At 41.2% G+C, this 20,432-nt stretch overlaps 1 protein-coding gene across 1 annotated transcript in view; it reads right to left on the bottom strand.

The window, feature by feature from the left end:
• The window catches only part of LOC126482275 (uncharacterized), a 242,662-nt gene that overhangs the window by 48,750 nt on the left and 173,480 nt on the right, over nt 1-20,432 (bottom strand). The window contains exon 9 of the mRNA XM_050106260.1: nt 2,768-3,195. Within this exon, the coding sequence (XP_049962217.1) occupies nt 2,768-3,195 (428 nt within the window). The remainder of the gene's footprint in view (nt 1-2,767; nt 3,196-20,432) is intronic.

The raw sequence follows: 20,432 nt of genomic DNA on the forward strand, positions 1-20,432 counted from the left end.
CAAGGAGGAGCTTTGAGTAATGTCTACATCCTACACCCCAGTTCCCTGCCATTTAAAATATTTTTCCCGTTCAAGTTTCTATCATTACTGACACGTCCATTTGCAAATTTTGTAATGGATCATTTTAATGTCCAATATTTTTGCATTTCCAGCCCATTTGCCCGTGCTAAGCTTGACCCATTAGCACCTTTCTTCAGCTGGTCTATCAATTTCAAATTCATTAAAAGCACTAACAACAATGTGTTTACATTTTAGTCGCCAATGCGAATGGCACGATAACAGCTCAACTTGTCACTACAGCATTGCATCTGTGTGGTGAAGCTAAGGAAGCAGCAGTCATTCTCCATCACTCGCTGTCCACGTGAGGGTTAGGTCTCGCTTTCACGTGGACAAACAGACGCCAATTTAGACTCAAAAGGCGCGTGGCCCCTTCCGCGCTGCTACGGAAATGTGGTGGTTATTTATAATACACTCCTGGAAATGGAAAAAAGAACACATTGACACCGGTGTGTCAGACCCACCATACTTGCTCCGGACACTGCGAGAGGGCTGTACAAGCAATGATCACACGCACGGCACAGCGGACACACCAGGAACCGCGGTGTTGGCCGTCGAATGGCGCTAGCTGCGCAGCATTTGTGCACCGCCGCCGTCAGTGTCAGCCAGTTTGCCGTGGCACACGGAGCTCCATCGCAGTCTTTAACACTGGTAGCATGCCGCGACAGCGTGGACGTGAACCGTATGTGCAGTTGACGGACTTTGAGCGAGGGCGTATAGTGGGCATGCGGGAGGCCGGGTGGACGTACCGCCGAATTGCTCAACACGTGGGGCGTGAGGTCTCCACAGTACATCGATGTTGTCGCCAGTGGTCGGCGGAAGGTGCACGTGCCCGTCGACCTGGGACCGGACCGCAGCGACGCACGGATGCAGGCCAAGACCGTAGGATCCTACGCAGTGCCGTAGGGGACCGCACCGCCACTTCCCAGCAAATTAGGGACACTGTTGCTCCTGGGGTATCGGCGAGGACCATTCGCAACCGTCTCCATGAAGCTGGGCTACGGTCCCGCACACCGTTAGGCCGTCTTCCGCTCACGCCCCAACATCGTGCAGCCCGCCTCCAGTGGTGTCGCGACAGGCGTGAATGGAGGGACGAATGGCGACGTGTCGTCTTCAGCGATGAGAGTCGCTTCTGCCTTGGTGCCAATGATGGTCGTATGCGTGTTTGGCGCCGTGCAGGTGAGCGCCACAATCAGGACTGCATACGACCGAGGCACACAGGGCCAACACCCGGCATCATGGTATGGGGAGCGATCTCCTACACTGGCCATACACCACTGGTGATCGTCGAGGGGACACTGAATAGTGCACGGTACATCCAAACCGTCATCGAACCCATCGTTCTACCATTCCTAGACCGGCAAGGGAACTTGCTGTTCCAACAGGACAATGCACGTCCGCATGTACCCCGTGCCACCCAACGTGCTCTAGAAGGTGTAAGTGAACTACCCTGGCCAGCAAGATCTCCGGATCTGTCCCCCATTGAGCATGTTTGGGACTGGATGAAGCGTCGTCTCACGCGGTCTGCACGTCCAGCACGAACGCTGGTCCAACTGAGGCGCCAGGTGGAAATGGCATGGCAAGCCGTTCCACAGGACTACATCCAGCATCTCTACGATCGTCTCCATGGGAGAATAGCAGCCTGCATTGCTGCGAAAGGTGGATATACACTGTACTAGTGCTGACATTGTGCATGCTCTGTTGCCTGTGTCTATGTGCCTGTGGTTCTGTCAGTGTCATCATGTGATGTATCTGACCCCAGGAATGTGTCAATAAAGTTTCCCCTTCCTGGGACAATGAATTCACGGTGTTCTTATTTCAATTTCCAGGAGTGTACAATGGATAGGAAGAACGTCGAGTCTGTGCACACTGAAACTTCGAGTCCTAAGCGCATGTGTGTGAGTTCTGCATGAATACGCTTGCCACACAGGCCATTGTGTCATTAGGCCGGGTGGTGTCAGTCATCTTCGGCAGCTGCTGTAGAGCTGTATGAAGTTAATTCGCCCTTGCTGTCACTCACCGCAGCTGAGTGAACACTATGCCGAATGGGCCCATGCCTGCAGTTCTCAAGTATGCTTTTCCAGTACATTTGCCTCGTGATGACTGGGTGTTGTGTGATGTGCTTAGGTTAATTAGGTTTAAGTAGTTCTAAGTTCTAGGGGACTGATGACCATAGATGTTAAGTCCCATAGTGCTCAGAGCCATTTGAACCAGTACATTTATCTGGAGGTGGTCAGGTGTTGAACTGGGCATCTATGGGCAGAGGTGTGCAGGGTAGACGAAAGGGTAAAGGACAGGGAATGAGTCAACCGGGGCAAAGCCTGTGTGACAGTTCTGCATTGGCTTAGCACACCCGGGTAAGATTGGCCATGTGGTTAGTGCATGCACAGTACGTGCATAATAAAGGTACCAGGGGGGTTGCCTGTATCAACTGCACATGGCTGCAGGCAAGCTGATGGACATTCGGTACCCTGTGAGGCAGCGTTGGAACCACTTATTTGTGAAATCCGTCAAACTGGCCAACCCAGAAGAAACACGAATTCTACACATCGTGGACACATGCAGTTTTGAATTTGCCAATTGACTGTTTTCAGTTTACCGATGTATCAACTGATCGACATTTGGATAAACAATGCTCAATTGCAGGCTCCTCAAATCTGGAACATGTACGAGAAGTGTCGCTCCTTACTTCCTGATATGCGAGGCTTACCTTCCTCCTGTGGCACCAGCAGCAGCATGAGCTCCGAGCTGCCGTGCACGAGCCGGTCGTCCCGCTCGCGCGGTCCCTGGCTCGACCCCCGGCGCACCAGCTCCCTCCGCCGCGCCAGCCGGTCGTTCTCATTTTCGTGCTGCACCACCGTCAGCGGCCGCGAGTCGTCGTCTACCCTGCCAGCGGGCACCGCAGCCGCTGGGGCTGCAGCCGCAGCCGCACTGCCCCAGGTACTCACACCTCTGGCCGCTTCCTTCGCTCCGTGGGCTGTCCGCACTGGTTTCACTGGCACAACACTGTCACCGTCTCTGTTGTTCTCGGACTTGGCAGCTCCGCTACCGGTGGCACTGCTTCTGAGAGCATTAGGCTTTTCGGAGCTCACCTTGTTCGTATCAATAGCAGAGGAAGGAGGCTTCTTTACTTCGGACCTGTTCAGTCATCAATATGCAATCTGTAAGATGTGTACAGTAATTTATTACTGTGTTTTGCACCATAAATATGTTGTTCCGTTTTTACACTTAAGAGTGAAGTATTGGTTAGTAGCGTGGTGTTGTGTACTGATTTTTAACAGAGTAGTGGTAAAATAATACTACTCTTTCTATATTAAAGGTTATTATTTCGTAAAAACTGATGCCTGATAGACGAGAAAAAGAGAGTAGACACTTACGAATTACTGCAAATGTGGAAATGCGTACAAGCTGCGTACCATAAGTATTGCGACCAAATTCATAATAAACCAGTTATTAAATATATTCGTACAAATAATCAAAACTTTTCAAAATAGCACCGTCTTGCGTCGATACAATTCTGGAGGCGATGTTTCGATGCCTGGAAGGTATCCTGGAATGCCTTTTCCGGAATACCCTTTAGCGCTGATGTAACATGCGCCTGGATGCTTTCAATCATGTCCCAATGTTTTCCTTTCATGACTCCTTTTAACCGAGGAAACAAAAAAAAGTCAGGAGGAGCCAGGTCAGCACTGTAGGGAGCCTCGGAAACCTATGGGGTCTTGGTCCTGGCCAGGAAGTCGTTGACAATGAGGGCGCTGTGACTCGGCGCGTTGTCGTGGTGAACTTTCCACGTGTACCTGATGTCACTTCGGCTGTGCGAGACCCTTCTTTTCAGTCTTTTGAGCACTTCCAAGTAGAAATCTGAGTTCACTGTAGTCCCAATAGGTACGAATTCATGGTGGACAATGCTTCAGACGTCAAAGAAGACAATGAGCACGGTTTTCATCCTGGACTTGCTCATGCGTGCCTTCTTGGGATGGGGTAACGATGGGGTGTGCCACTCTGAACTCTGCCTTTTTGTCTCAGGATCGTACTCAAAAATCCACGACTCATCACCAGTGATAACTGAGTTTAAATAATGAGGATCATTTTCACATATTTCCAACATTTCTCGGCACTGAAGCACTCGCATGTGCTTGTGTGTGTCGGTCAACAATTTTGGGACGAGTTTGGCACATACCTTTCTCTTGTTCAAATATTTGGTCACAACGCAGAAAACGGTTGTTTTTGACATGTTTAGAGTTTGTTCTATCAATTGAAGGCTCAGCCGTCTGTCAGAGTTCAAACAATCACGCACACGCATCACATTTTCATCGACTCGTGGGGTTGATGGCCGTTCACTGCGAGGTTCATCGATGATCTCCTCTCGGCCCTCCATGAACGACTTGTGTCATCGGAAAACTTGTGATTTGGACAAGAAATCAGTCCCAAAGGAATGCTGAAGTAATGGAAACGTTTCGGTGGCGGACTTTCCAAGTTTAACGCAAAATTTGATAGCGTACTATCATTGCTCTACAGAATGATCCATTGTGCCGTGTTGCATAAACTCAAAATGGGGTTGACGGAAACGCATGTCCTGACTCTCCGGCAGCTCACGGCCAAATGAGACAAAGAGCGTTTTGAAGCTGACACCCCCCTCCACTTAGCCCAGCAGAGTTACAACACGCTGTGGTGTACTGTTCCGTCAGAAAAAAATTGGTCGCATTACTTATGAAAGGCACTCTGTATGTTATACTTGAAAAGTGAAGATGGTCCTAAACTGCAATGCAAGAGCAAGACAGAGATGAGTGTAATCCAATAGAGTGATAATCTGGTGAATGTAGTCAAAATATGCAATAATAAGAGAGAAATGTGTACTAATTTCAGTGAATTGGTGTGATAAAAAGTATACTTCCCTGTTACAATGACACAAAAAATTCACAGGAACTACTGTGATAATAATAGATTATGATTAAGAGATAGTCTGTTGCAGCATCTACGTCATATTGTGATCAGTTTCAAAAAATACACAAATAATAAACCTCAGCTATTATTACTGCACAAAATAAGTTGTTAAACATGTGCTATAAATAAAATGCAAAGTAGTATACCATCACATTCTGCTGACACTAGCTCAAGCCAGAAAATCTGACTCTACCAGTATTGTATGCATGCAAAAAAGGATTGAGTCTAAAATGGTGCACAAATGAACTTTTTGCTCAGTTACGGTACTCATTCAGATATGAAGCTTAAATACAATATGATGATGAAGAATAACCATATTTCAGTAGAAAAGTAAAAAGATTAAAACGTTTGGGGTGAAGCACACAGAAGCTTTTGAACAAGCTATGTAATTCAGTAAAGGAAGTAATAGGACTTAAAATTTTTTTTAAATTGCTGAAAATTCTCCACAAAGATGTTAACTAACTAACTGTATATACAATATGAGTGAATTTAAAATGAAACTAAACATCAGGTAATTATATTGTAACAGAAAATATGTAATAATTTTTATATGCATGCTGTTCTTTTATTGTATATTTATTGTTCATACATTATAATTAAGCATTAATGTAATGTAATATGGTAAATTCAGTCAGAACACAGATGTTACATCTGCCTTTTGCTGCATGTAAAATTTTGTGACACATGGGAAAACAATAACTGAACAATAGACCATTATTTATCAACAATGGGCCACTCTGGTTGGCACACTTTGTTTGTATTCAGGAGGATGGTGTTTCAAATTCCTTTTTGACCATAGAGTTTTAGGTTTTACATGATGTCCTTAAGTGGCTAACCAGTTGGTTCCTTCGCCCCTACCGAGCAAGGTGGCGCAGTGGTTAGACACTGGACTCGCATTCGGGAGGACGACGGTTCAATCCCGCTTCCGGCCATCCTGATTTAGGTTTTCCGTGATTTCCCTAAATCACTCCAGGCAACTGCCGGGATGGTTTCTCTGAAAGGGCATGGCTGACTTCCTTCCCAATCCTTCCCTAATTCGATGAGACCGATGACCACGCTGTCTGGTCTCCTTCCCCAAACAACCAACCAACCTTCGCCCCTGTCCTATCCTAACCACAGATTGTGCTCTGTCCATTATGTCCTTGTTGTTGTTGTGGTCTTCAGTCCTGAGACTGGTTTGATACAGCTCTTCATGCTACTCTATCCTGTGCTAGCTTCTTCATCTCCCAGTACCTACTGCAACCTACATCCTCCTGAATCTGCTTAGTGTGTTCATCTCTTGGTCTCTCTCTACAATTTTTACCCTCCACGCTGCCCTCCAATACTAAACTGGTGATCCCTTGATGCCTCAGAACATGTCCTACAAACCAATCACTTCTTCTAGTCAAGTTGCGCCACAAACTCCTCTTCTCCCCAACTCTATTCAATACCTCCTCATTAGTTATGTGATCTACCATTCCAATCTTCAGCATTTTTCTGTAGCACCACATTTTGAAAGCTTCTATTCTCTTCTTGTCCAAACTATTTGTTGTCCATGTTTCACTTCCATACATGGCTACACTCCATACAAATACTTTCAGAAACGACTTCCTGACACTTAAATCTATACTCGATGTCAACAAATTTCTCTTCTTCAGAAACGCTTTCCATGCCATTGCCAGTCTACATTTTATATCCTCTCTACTTCGGCCATCATCAGTTATTTTGCTCCCCAAATAGCAAAACTGCTCTACTACTTTAAGTCTCTCATTTCCTAATCTAATTCCCTCAGCATCACCCGACTTAATTCGACTTCATTCCATTATCCTCATCTTGCTTTTGTTGATGTTCATCTTATATCCTACTTTGAAGATACTGTCCATTCCGTTCAACTGCTCTTCCAAGTCCTTTGCTGTCTCTGACAGAATTACAATGTCATTGGCGAACCTCAAAGTCTTTATTTCTTCTCCATGGATTTTAATACCTACTCTCAATTTTTCTTTTGTTTCCTTTACTGCTTGCTCAATATACAGATTGAATAACATCGGTGACAGGCTCATTCCCTTCCCAAACACTGCTTCCCTTTCATGTCCCTCGACTCTTATAACTGCTGTCTGGTTTCTGTACAAATTGTAAATAGCCTTTTGCTCCCTGTATTTTATCCCTGCCACCTTCAGAATTTGAAAGAGAGTATTCCAGTCAACATTGTCCAAAGCTTTATCTAAGTCTACAAATGCTAGAAACGTAGGTTTGCCTTTCCTTAATCTTAAGTTAAGTTGTAAGGTCAGTATTGCCTCATGTGTTCCAACATTTCTACGGAATCCAAACTGATCTTCCCCAAGGTCAGCTTCTAACAGGTTTTTCCATTCGTCTGTAAAGAATTTGTTTTAGTATTTTGCAGCTGTGACTTATTAAACTGATAGTTCATAACTTACACATCTGTCAACACCTGCTTTCTTTGGGATTGGAATTATTATATTCTTCTTGAAGTCTGAGGGTATTTCGCCTGTCTCATACATCTTGCTCACCAGATGACAGAGTTTTGTCAGGACTGGCTCTCCCAAGGTTGACAGTAGTTCTAATGGAATGTTGTCTACTCCCAGGGCCTTGTTTTGACTTAGGTCTTTCAGTGCTCTGTCAAACTCTTCGCGCAGTATCATATCTCCTATTTCACCTTCATCTACATCCTCTTCCATTTCCATAATATTGTCCTCAAGAACATTGCCCTTGTATAGACCCTCTATATACTCCTTCCACCTTTCTGCTTTCCTTTCTTTGCTTAGAACTGGGTTTCCATCTCAGCTCTTGATATTCATTCAAGTGGCTCTCTTTTCTCCTAAGGTCTCTTTAATTTTCCTGTAGGCAGTATCTATCTTACCCCTAGTGAGATAAGCCTCTACATCCTTACATTTGTCCTCTAGCCATCCTTGCTTATCCATTTTGCACTTCCTGTCGATCTCATTTTTGAGATGTGTGTATTCCTTTTTGCCTGCTTCATTTACTGCATTTTTATATTTTCTCCTTTCGTTAATTAAATTCAATATTTCTTCTGATACTCAAGGATTTGTATTAGCCCTCGTCTTTTTACCTACTTGATCCCCTGCTGCCATCACTACTTCATCCCTCAAAGCTACCCATTCTTCTTCTACTGTATTTCTTTCCCCCATTCCTGTCAATTGTTCCCTAATGCTCTCCCTGAAACTCTGTACAACCTCTGGTTTAGTCAGTTTAGCCAGGTCCCATCTCCTTAAATTCCCACGTTGCAGTTTCTGCAGTTTTAATCTACAGTTCATAACCAATAGATTGTGGTCAGAGTCCACATATGCCCCTGGAAATGTCTTACAATTTAAAACCTGGTTCGTAAATCTCTGTCTTACCATTATATAATCTATCTGATACCTTTTAGTATCTCCAGGGTTCTTCCACGTATACAACCTTCTTTGATGATTCTTAAACCAAGTATTAGCTATGATTAAGTTATGCTCTGTGCAAAATTCTACCAGGCGGCTTCCTCTTTCATTTCTTACGCCCAATCCATATTCACCTACTATGTTTCCTTCTCTCCAGTTTCCTACTATCGAATACCAGTCACCCATGACCATTAAATTTTTGTCTCCCTTCACTATCTGAATAATTTCTTTTATCTCATCATACTTTTCTTCAGTTTCTTCGTCATCTGCAGAGATAGTTGGCACACAAACTTGTACTACTGTAGTAATCATGGGCTTCGTGTCTATCTTGGCCACAATAATGCATTCACTATGCTGTTTGTAGTAGGTTATCTGCACTCCTATTTTTTTATTCATTATTAAACCTACTCCTGCATTACCCCTATTTGATTTTGTATTTATAACCCTGTATTCACCTGACCAAAAGTGTTGTTCCTCCTGCCATCAAACTTCACTAATTCCTCCTATATCTAACCTATCCCTTTTTAAATTTTCTAACCTACCTGCCCACTTAAGGGATCTGACATTCAATGCTCCGATCCATAGATCGCCAGTTTTCTTTCTCCTGATAATGACATCCTTTTGAGTATTCCCCATCCAGAGATCCAAATGGGGGACTATTTTACCTCCGGAATATTTTACCCAAGAGGATGCCATCATCATTTAACCATACAGTAAAGCTGCGTGCCCTCAGGAAAAATTACATCTGTAGCTTCCCCTTGCTTTCAGCCGTTCGCAATACCAGCACAGCAAGGCAGTTTTGGTCAGTAAATTACAAGGCCAGATCAGTCAATTAACCAGACTGTTGCCCCTACAGCTACTGAAAAGGCTGCTGCCCCTCTTCAGGAACCACACGTTTGTCTGGCCTCTCAACAGATACCCACCTACGGTACGGCCATCTGTATCGCTGAGGCACACAGGCCTCCCCACCAACAGCAAGGTCCATGGTTCATGGAGGGGGAGGGGGGGGTAATGTTCTCATTGTTGAGAAAATGTCAAACTTGATCTTTCTTTCCATTCCCTTCCTTTCCTTTTCTTTCCTTAAGAGAGAAGTAGAAAACCATAGCAAACTGGTGCAGCAAAGGAAACCCTGAAAATTTAACTTCCACAAACTTTTACTGCTGGTGAGAAGCACTGTGGACTTCACATGGCCCTTTTCTAGGCAAAAGCTGTTTCAGTCTGGTTAACATATTATTTGTTATCATTTATTTACTGAAAAATTTACCTTGAAGAGCTGTATGATGCTTTCTTACACAATTAATAGTAAAAATAATTTATTGTAAAACTCCAAAATCCAATTTCAAGGGTAAAAACTCCAGAATAGTCCATCCCACAAGAAATAAAATTAGACACATTGTGCATTCACTAAAGAACATCCAAACAGCAGAGGAAGACATAATAACTGACAAGATATGAAAGAGCATGAGAAACAAGGTGACTGATAAACTGAGAAAATCTGTGCCATCTGACAAAGTGAGCAACTTCCAAGTGGCTGATTCTCCACACTGATTTACCCCCTTCATAAAAAAGGTGGCAGAATGGACATATACAATACCAAGTCATCATTTGTAACAACTACAAGATTCTTTCAAAAGTGCTTCAGTGTTGGATAGAGAATCAATTTGAGACACAGTTGAGTTAATACCAAGGAGGGGTCAGGAAAGGACTTTTATGTACCAAACACACGATTCCAAAACACACAAGATGAACAAAAAAAAAAAACAAAAAAAAAAAATCTATGGGAATCGGACACTTCCCTTGACCTTATAGGTCAACAGCAGCTGACAATACCAACACACCAACACCTAAAGCAAGAACTATGGGAATTGGAATCAGACATTTCCCTTGACCACAACTGATGGTACCAAAACACCTATACCTACATATAAAAATACGAAAATTTGAATCGGTCATTTCCCTTGATCTATATAGGTCAACTACAACTACTGATATGAAAAAACCAACACCTGCAACTACTAGAAACAAAACCAAAACACCTCAAAAATTAAAAACTCTAACAGCCTTACGTAAATTAAAACACATTAAATACACAAAACATTACAACTCAAGAAAAATAGACCAAAAAAAAAATAAATTACTTACCACCCAAACACACACACACACACACACACACACACACACACACAGAGAGAGAGAGAGAGAGAGAGAGAGAGAGAGAGAGAGAGAGAGAGACAGATGGGGGACGCCATCAAACACAACAAGACGACATCCACACACACAACCAACTCAAACTCCGTGCCATAATGATGTCACACACCACAACACCCTTATGTCATGGGTCATAGGAAATGGGTGGATTCGGACGCTTCCATTGACCCAATTGCTTCTATGCTACAATACTTCAAAAATTTGTGCACACAGCATTTATTTTGATGACTCATTTTCTCATGCCATCTCTGTAAGATACCATCAGTTTCATCAACAACACAAGACTGTTGTGGTGAACAACCTTCACAGCCAAATGATAAAGACCACTTTCACCATTGGTTGTGCCAACAGCAACTGCAGTATTGTTTTTGAAAAATAACTATGATTTGCCATAAATTTCAATTGCTAGATTTATTCCTTTGCAGATTTCTTAAAAGAAATAAGTTTACATGATCCATCTGGGTGAAATGAAACATCTTCAAAATTTTGCTCAGTCCATTTCTGTCCATTTAATTCCTGTACATCTATTTGACCTGTACCACATGCCACCATTTTTATGACTATCCATCTTCCTTGGAGTTGTAATTGACTCTTATGTAGTGCACCAAACACATTACTTTGTTAAATGATTTGTTGTGCCACTGTCATGCATCTCATCATTAAAACTTTCTTCTTAATTTTTGAAATATCTGTAGGGCTACAGTTTTTTGAAGTCCCAATGATATTATATTTGTTGGCAATTTAGCACAGTCATGTCTACACTAGTACGTTTGTTCATAGGCCCTTTTTGTTATAACTAAAACAAGACAAACCAATTTTTACATTGGTTATAATAGAAGGAAACATTCCACGTAGGAAATATATATCTAAAAACAAAGATGATGTGACTTACCAAATGAAAGTGCTGGCAGGTCAACAGACACACAAACAAACACAAACATACACACAAAATTCAAGCTTTCGCAACAAACTGTTGCCTCATCAGGAAAGAGGGAAGGAGAGGGAAAGACGAAAGGATGTGGGTTTTAAGGGAGAGGGTAAGGAGTCATTCCAATCCCGGGAGCGGAAAGACTTACCTTAGGGGGAAAAAAGGACGGGTACACACTTGCACACACACACACACATATCCATCCGCACATATACAGACACAAGCAGACATTCTCAATGCAGAAACTTCATATTAAGTTCAGTTGCACTTGGTGTTTGTTAACCTTCTTTTTTGACATCATTGCTGTGGCAACACTTCATGATCTGTTGTTCTCAACTCCTAATTTAAACACAATTTTTGTAACTTATTCCATGTTTTCTCTTCAGCAGGTAAATTGTGCCAGTGATCAGCTTGATTACCAAAGAAAGTTTAGTTTCTATATCATCAAATTTGGTTAGATGAACTTGTATATCACCAGATGCTTCCCACAGGATGCATGAAATTTATGTCTAAGCAGTTCACTGTTTTCATGTAAGGGATCACCATAAATCTTACGCAGCTTATCCAAAATTTTTTGCCAGTTCTGGATTCCCTGGCATGAAGTAAAGGCTCAGTGTCAAGTGACAGAATTAGGCATTTCCTTGCCTTTGCATTGGCCTTGGTCCATTTAGCAAGAGAGGTTTCATAATTTTGTGCACTTTCTTTTGGCTTAATCAGCACACAATTCAACTGTCAAAGATTTCATCATACTCTAAAACAGTTTGCATTATAATTCTGCAGGTTTTTCAGTTCCTTTGCCACTGAGTTTTTCAATTTGCCGGCTTTCATCAGTCATTGTCTTGTCTTGTACTCTTCTATAACACTAAGTTCTTGTCAAAATCAGCTACAGTACTATGGCTACACTTCTTCAAAACTTTACCAACTATGCAGATCTACTACCACATTGATAAAACACCAAATGCCATTTTAAAACAAAAGATTTATTTTAAACCATGGAAGTATGACAGTCTCAGATGAGCACATCAAAACAACCAAAGCACAACAAACACAACCATGGACTAACCAAAGAATTTTCTATAATGACAGGTGACAACCTTCAAAGATCATTACTACACATATATATAACAACATTGAAAACACTGAAACTTTCACAGAAATGGAATATCAAACTATAAAAGATATCTACAAGGATAAATTAATACCTAGGAGAGTGGATACAGTACCACACCTTGAAAAAAGAAAAACAGCATCCACTAACATCAAGATATGACACTAGGGCACAGTAATATCATCTGTATGCTTATACACTGTAGAAGGTATTGTCATGCATAGAGAAGATCATCATCATCATCTTGGACAGTTTCCAGCCTCTGGCCGGGTCTGTTTGGAACATAAGCCTCTCCATCGTCTTTTGTCTTGCCACCATCTCTCCATCTTCACCTTGGTCCAGTCTTCTCCTTTCTTCTGGACACATTCATCCACTCCTTTCAGCCATCTGTCTCTCGGTCTTACTCTTCATCTCTTTTCTTCCACTTTCATCTCATGTATCCTCCTGGGTATCCTCTTCTCCTCCATTTGCTTAACATGCCCACATCATCTCAGCCTTGATTTGCCTATCTTCTCCTGTAATGGTTCCACCTTCATTAACTCTCTGATCCTTTTACTCCAATACTGTTCCTCAAGAATTTCATCTCTCTAGCTTGTACTTTGCTTTTCTGTCTTCCTTTCATAACCCAGGTTTCGGATGCATATGTCAGGATCGGGACATAGTATGACCAGTATATAACCTTTTTACTGATTTGAGGTACATCCTTGCTCCATATTAGGCTACTGACACTCTTCCAAAATGCTTCTGCTTTTCTCCCCCACTCGTTTATTTCTCTGTCATTTTTTCCATCTTCCTGAATCAGGCTTCCTAGTTACTTGAAACTCTCCACTCTTCTCAATTGTTCCCCACCAATTGTTATTCCAGTCGTTACTCTCTCCTTCGTTCTTGTTGTGATAGTCATTTCACTCTTACTTATACTAAATTTCATCCCATATTCTTGTACTGTTCATTTCTATACATCCAACTGATCTTGTACTTCCCCCTCCTTATTCCCCTGATTCGTCAGATCATCTGCAAACACCATATCTTTCATCTTTCCTTCACCAGTTACTTGTGCTACTGTATTCATTATATCATCCATTGCTACAATGAAGAGCAGTGGTGAACATGCTCTTCCCTGCCTCAAGTCATTCTTCTGTTCAATCCAACCTGATTTCTCTCCTCCCACTTTCACATAGCTCACACTTCCATGGTACATTTCCCTTATCCTCCACATGATCTGTTTTGCTACTCCTCTATTCTCCAGAGCTTTCCACACTTTGCTTCTATGTACACTATCATATGCTTTTTCAGTGTCCAGGAAGATCATTAGTAGATCAATTCCATATTTGTGATGCTGTTCCTGCAGTTGTCTTACAGCAAAAATTAGATCCACTGTGGACATTCCTGTTGTGAAGCCATGTTGCTCTTCTTTCGTTCCTCCTAATTTTTTCCAAATTCATGCTTCCAAAATTTTTTTCAAAAATCTTTGTACAATGACTCATCAGCGTTATCCCCTCATAGTTCTTGCACTCTTTTCTATTTCCCTTTTTAATGATTGGGACAATTATTCCCTTCTTCCAGTCTTCTGGGCTCATCTGCTGTCTCCACACAACTTTCATTACTCGATATAGCCATTGTATCCCCACCTCTTCTGCTGCTCTCACCATCTCTACACTTAGCTTATCCAGAACTGGTGACTTCCCTCCATTCATCTTGCCCAATGCCTCTTCCACTTCTCCCCACATAAAGTCTTTTTCCATCTGCTGTTCTTCTTCTTTTTTCTCCTTGGCTTGTTCCTCCTCATCCAGATCTCCATTCGGGTTCAGGAGTTCTTCAAAACACTCCTTCCACATATTGTTGAGTTCCTCCTTATTCTCTACATCTTGGCCACTTTTGTGCATCATTCAGAAAAAATCTGTCATACCATTCTTCCTCTTACTTTTAATCATCCCATATAACACCTTTTTTGAACCTTCACTATCCTCCTCCATCATTCTGGTCCACTGTTCCATCCACTTTCTTCTCTCCTCTGCCATCACTCTTTTTGCTTCTTTCTTTCTTGCTTGATACTCTTCTATTGTCTCTACTGTTCTCTGCTGGAACCATACCCTAAAGGCTCTATTCTTATTCTGTAGTATATCCATTGTTTTATCATTTCACCAGGGTATTTCTTTCTGTCTCTTTTTGTTGCTTGTCCTCCCACATATTGCTGCCACTGCACTTACTGATGTTACCTTGAATCTACCCCATTCCTCTTCTACTGTTTTTTGGTTCATCCTTTGGGATGCTTTCCTTTACTACTTGTAGGTACTGTAGCCTGCTTTCTTCCTCCTTCAGCTTCCATACCCTTACACATCATTCCTGGTTTTCTGTCCCTCTCAGGTTCATTACCAACAAACGTTGGTCACTATCCAAGGCCTCTCATGGTATTACCTTAATGTCAATGATATTCCTATTCATCTCACTACTGTACAGGAAGTAGTCAACTATCGATTTCCTCTTTAAGTCTTGACTGTACCAGGTAACCTTGTTGCTCTCTCTTTCCCTGAACAAAGAATTCCTAACCACCAAACCATTACTTTGAGAGAACCTTCCTCATTTCGGCAGCGCTAGCCCTCTGGTCCAAAGCACACTTTAGCAGCCTCGTCTTTCTTTCTCTTCCAACGTGTGCATTTAAATCCCCCATTACTATCACATTCTTCCTTCCCATCTGCTTCTGCATTTCCTCTTCAAGCTCTTGATTCTGCTCAGAAGTCCAAACCACCTGCGGTGCATACACCTGTATTGCCTCTATGGTCGTCCCCTTAAGTGATATTTTGATCTTCATCATCCTATCACTTATTGTCTTCACTTCCTCTTTTAATCCATCTGTTACTACTATTCCCACCCCTCCTCATTTCCACTCCTGTACAGTCAGTAGCCGTTTTTCAGTTCTCTCCTTCCTTCTCCTTTCCATCTCATATCATCTAACCCAAGTAGGTCTAACTTCCTCCTTTCCATCATGTCTACCATCTCCTCCACCTTTCCAGTCAATGTTTGTATATTTAATGTTCCAAAACTTATTCCTGGTTTATAGGCAGTTCATCGTCAATTAAATCCATCCTTTCTGAGGTCCATTCTATTTTTGAAAGCAGAAATCATAATCCAATACTGGCTTGCTGGACCTATCATAGCTTCACCAGAGCCCCATTGGACGTTACTTTTCAGGGTTCCTGTAGGACCTTCACAGCTACCGTAGCGGTCCCGGGGCACAGACAGTTCCCACTGAACCTCACTCCTACAGGCAATTCCCTACTTCGTGCTGTTGTTTATCTCCCATGACTTGGATGAGGGGTTGGACTTGTGGGAGAAATTAGAAATAAGAGCAAGACAGATCTTAAGGAAAATAATATGTCCAGTTGAAGAAAATGTTGACTGTAGGAAGTGACACAAGATGATATTGACACACATATAAAAAAGATCAGACACTATTCTTAGGAAGATATTTGTTTTCTATTGGCACATTGCCTGTATGAGTCCTACAAAGTTGATTAATCATTTCTTCAAATACTTTCTCAACAAAAAAAGCCAAGAATGTGTGGTTTATTGAGGTAGAAATGATATGAAAGAAGTAAGGATAAAACAGGTATATATCCAGGAATACATTCCATACAACAATAAACACCAAGAGCACTTTGTTTTACAAGAAAATCTAAAATTAAAAAGCTGCAAAGTTAAATTCAAGGAGCAAAGTAAATGAGATGTGATTCAAGTAAAGTGATCTGCAAAAGGCTGAAATGACAACGTAATAATAAGAAGAATAAGTATCTTGCATCGTGTCTCTTGTTACTGATACCATGAACCATAGTGACAGCTGCCTTCAAATATCATTTTCTGAAATGGTGTTACAAACATGCCTTTCTTATCTTCAGGTAAGTTGAAGCAAGTATTTCTGTATAATGTTTTCTTGGTACAGTATCTTCCCTAAATTGGAAGCTATAGAATTCTGAATCAACTTCATGGTAAGTTACTGTTACAGGCACAGATTTCTATCAATAGGGTGTAACAGAATAGAAGATACAGTAGCTCAAAGAAAACCACACACCTGCAAGAAATGATAACTCTAAACCTACTCTGAAAATGCAGGATGAACTTACTGTTTATCTTTGCACCACTCTGTAAATACAGAACTGATAATTATTTATTAATGATGGATCTATGACAGATATATATTGTAAAATTTTGCTGTTTTTCAACATAGACACCAGTGAACTGTTGATTTTCTTTGTTGGTGACATAAAATTTGGATTGAAACTTTCACCAGAAACTATTAAATTTTGAGAATTGGCTACATGAACAGTTTTGGCACTTTCCTAATCATAGATGAACTGGTTTGTGTGCCAGAGCTGATGCCTCAGCAACATGGCCAATCTAATATGACAAATTTGCTACTTATGCACTTTCATCATACAAGGATTTGTTTGGAGCACAAAGAAGGCATTAAGGATAATTTTTGGCAGCATTTGATTGTTTCATATTACTATAGACAATATTTCACCTAACGGACACTTCTAAATTAGGGACACTTTTAAATTCCTCAACAGAAATACATCGGGTTTAAGGGCAATAACTGTCAATAATGAACATTTTTAATGACAGATGCAAACACTGAAAATTAACTCCACAATATGAGCAAAACCTCTTATCAGCAAACAACCTGAGTGCTGCCAGAGATCCATCAGGATCATATGGCTGCATTATCAGCAAAAGTATATACAGAGTTCACAATGGTCCACTGTATTTACATGCTCTGGAACATACAGGGGGTAGGCAAAATAATGTGAACAGTTCTAGTAATAGAATGGTTGTGTTTGATGATCAACAATGCAGGTAAGGCACGGATTGCGCTTGACTGTGCATGTTTGGCATGGACTAGGTATCACTGCAGGTTGTTTACGAGTAGTACACACTTTATATTTGCATTCAGAGGCTGAGGTCGATGAGCAATGGAAGACCAAAGAGGGAAGATCTTGGATGCCTGATTAGCTGGAGCATCAGTAACCAAGACAGCCAAATTACTGAATGTTTCAAGAACAACTGTTTCAACAGTCATGACAACCAACACAAAACATGGAAAGACATCATCGTGTAAACATAATAGTGGGTACAAATCAAAGCTAAATCAAGAGATTGTCATATGCTAACACAAATTGTGTAAAAACAACACAAAACTACGGCACCTAAAGTGACTGCAGAGATCAATAGCCATCTTTGAAACTCTGTATCTATCAACACTGTCTGCCGAGAACTCCATAGAGCGAATATTCATGGATGAGTTGCTATACTGAAACCATCAGTAATGACAACATGGTTTTAGGAGCATAAATCCAGTCATATGGTCTGACGAGTCAACATTTTCATTATTTCCAACATCAGGCCGGGTTTACGTCTGGAGAATGCCAAAAGAAGCCTACAATCCTGATTGCTTGATTCCAATGGTTAATTGTGGAGGTGGAAGTGTGATGGTGTGGGCAGCAATACCATGGTATTCTGCTGATCCCATCATTACTCTCAAAGGCTACGTTACTGCCAACGATTATGTCAACATTTTAGATGATCAGGAACAGTACAATCATGTTATGAGGAGCATGCAACTAAACTGCAGCATCTTCCCTGGCCAGCACAGTCCCTGGACTTTAACATTATCAAACCATTTTGGGCGGTATTGGAGGGCAGACTCCGGAGCAGATTTCTGCCTCCCTCGTCACTACAGGAGTTAGAAGAGGTTCTGATCGAAGAGTGGCATAACATTCCACTGGAGACTATACAGTAATAATAGGCCAGTATTCCAAGAAGAATTGCAGCTGTATTACAGGCAAATGGGTTTCAACCCCTTATTAATAAGCCATTCCAAGTAAGTACAGGTGTTCACATTATTTAGCCTATTCCCTGTATACTGCATTTTAACAGAAGGGTATTATCCGTTAACAATGACAACCTTGGGCATTTATGAGAGGGTTGTGATACTAAGCTGTGTTGAATACTACTCACTGATTTCCTTAAAGAAGAGATAGTGACATAGTCTGGTCTACTTGGCCATATATTCTTATCTTTACCCAACTATCCACTGCTACATAAAACAGTGCAAACTACATGCAAGAATCATTGACACATAGATACCAATATACTGCTTTACAACATATCTAACAGTCTGTCATTGTGCAACTCCACAACCATGTTTTAAAACTAATACAATAGTAGTATGTTACACCAATAGTTTCCAAAATTCTTTGGTCAAGGAACTTTTAAAACGCTGGCCAAGTCTTACACTTTGTGCAATAATTTGAAAATCAGAATTCTAATTCTATAACAAGCATATGTTAATCTGTTTGCTGATTCCATACCAACTGAGAGCTCATTACATCTACAAACGTTCTTTGCAAGACACCATACAGTATGTTTCAAAGAATACTTCATACTATTCTTAGCAAAATTTCTGTTCTATACCATTCACTTCCTATATGAGGAAAAAGTGACTGCCTATATGGATCATATGCATCCTAATCTGTTTTTTCTTATACACTAGTGATAGCAGAATTGTTGGACTTTCTCCCTTGAAATCATTAATGAAGATGCCATATGTTACATCATTAGCCAATAAATGAGCTTTGCTTCTTGTCTCTTTGAGCTTGAACCTTGAAGAAAAAATTTACTTTCATTATTATACAAAGAACAACAACATGCATGCGGCAGTGAAGCTAAAAGCATCCATTTTTCACAGCAGAAGCGTGGTTTAACATAGAAATTGCACAAGCAAGCAGAGCATGTAAGTCCCAGTCCTTCACATGTGTTATCTAAGTATCTATCCCAAGATCCATACTACAAAACAAGTACCAGCACAGGCAAAACAGTATACAATAAGACAGCCTACAAAGCTCTGAACAGAAATGTTTAAGTGGCAAGGAAAACAAAAAACCTTCTGCTTCAGCCTGATAGCTACAGAAAAATTTACTCTGTTTCCTTATGTGAAAATATGAATGCTGATCATTCTGTGTTTGCTAATATCAAACCTGGAGCTACATTCAGTTCTGTGGTCAAAAACTTAACCATAGAAATGAACTAAACAAAGATGATTGTATTATGATTATAGGTGGTGTCAATGACTATATAGAAACAAAAGCAAGTCAGCACTGAGAAGTTACAGGGAGTTATTGGCACAACATCAATGTCGTAACAAATTTATCTGCATGGTATGACCCTCTAGAGTGGTCTTGTGGTAAAAAGGAAATAGAGATCCATAATTCAGTGCCACAAAAATGATATCAAAAATTTAGCTATGTAAACTCAATAGATGTTAGCAAAATGAACTGGGATGAACACACTCAGCCTGGACTACATGTAAACAGGAAGTGCAAATTATGATCAGTGAGTGAAATAAAGTTTCTCTGTGCCCTAGTCAGCAACATGAGCAAACCAAAAGCCCTAGCACATATTCATGAAGCTGTTTCAGAAAAGAAATAATTACAGCAGTGATCAACCAGACAAACTAGATTTGTGCAATTCCTGGGCACCTAAACTAATCACACACATGAAAGGTAAGTACAACAGTGAAGATAATCTTGTTTCTCCTCTCACAGAATACTGCAACTTCCAAAGACATATAAAATGAGAAGAAACCCAGACACCACTTGTGACGATGCATCTGAATGTGCAGTATCCCAAAATAAACTCGATATACTGCAAATGTTTGTAAATGTGTACTTGCCCCATTTGTTAGTATTAACCAAACATGGTCTAAAATGTAATGAAATTAGATACTACAAGCTATATGGTTTTG

The sequence above is a fragment of the Schistocerca serialis genome, chromosome 5 (genome assembly GCF_023864345.2).
Source record: "Schistocerca serialis cubense isolate TAMUIC-IGC-003099 chromosome 5, iqSchSeri2.2, whole genome shotgun sequence".
In the NCBI taxonomy this organism is placed as follows: domain Eukaryota; kingdom Metazoa; phylum Arthropoda; class Insecta; order Orthoptera; family Acrididae; genus Schistocerca; species Schistocerca serialis.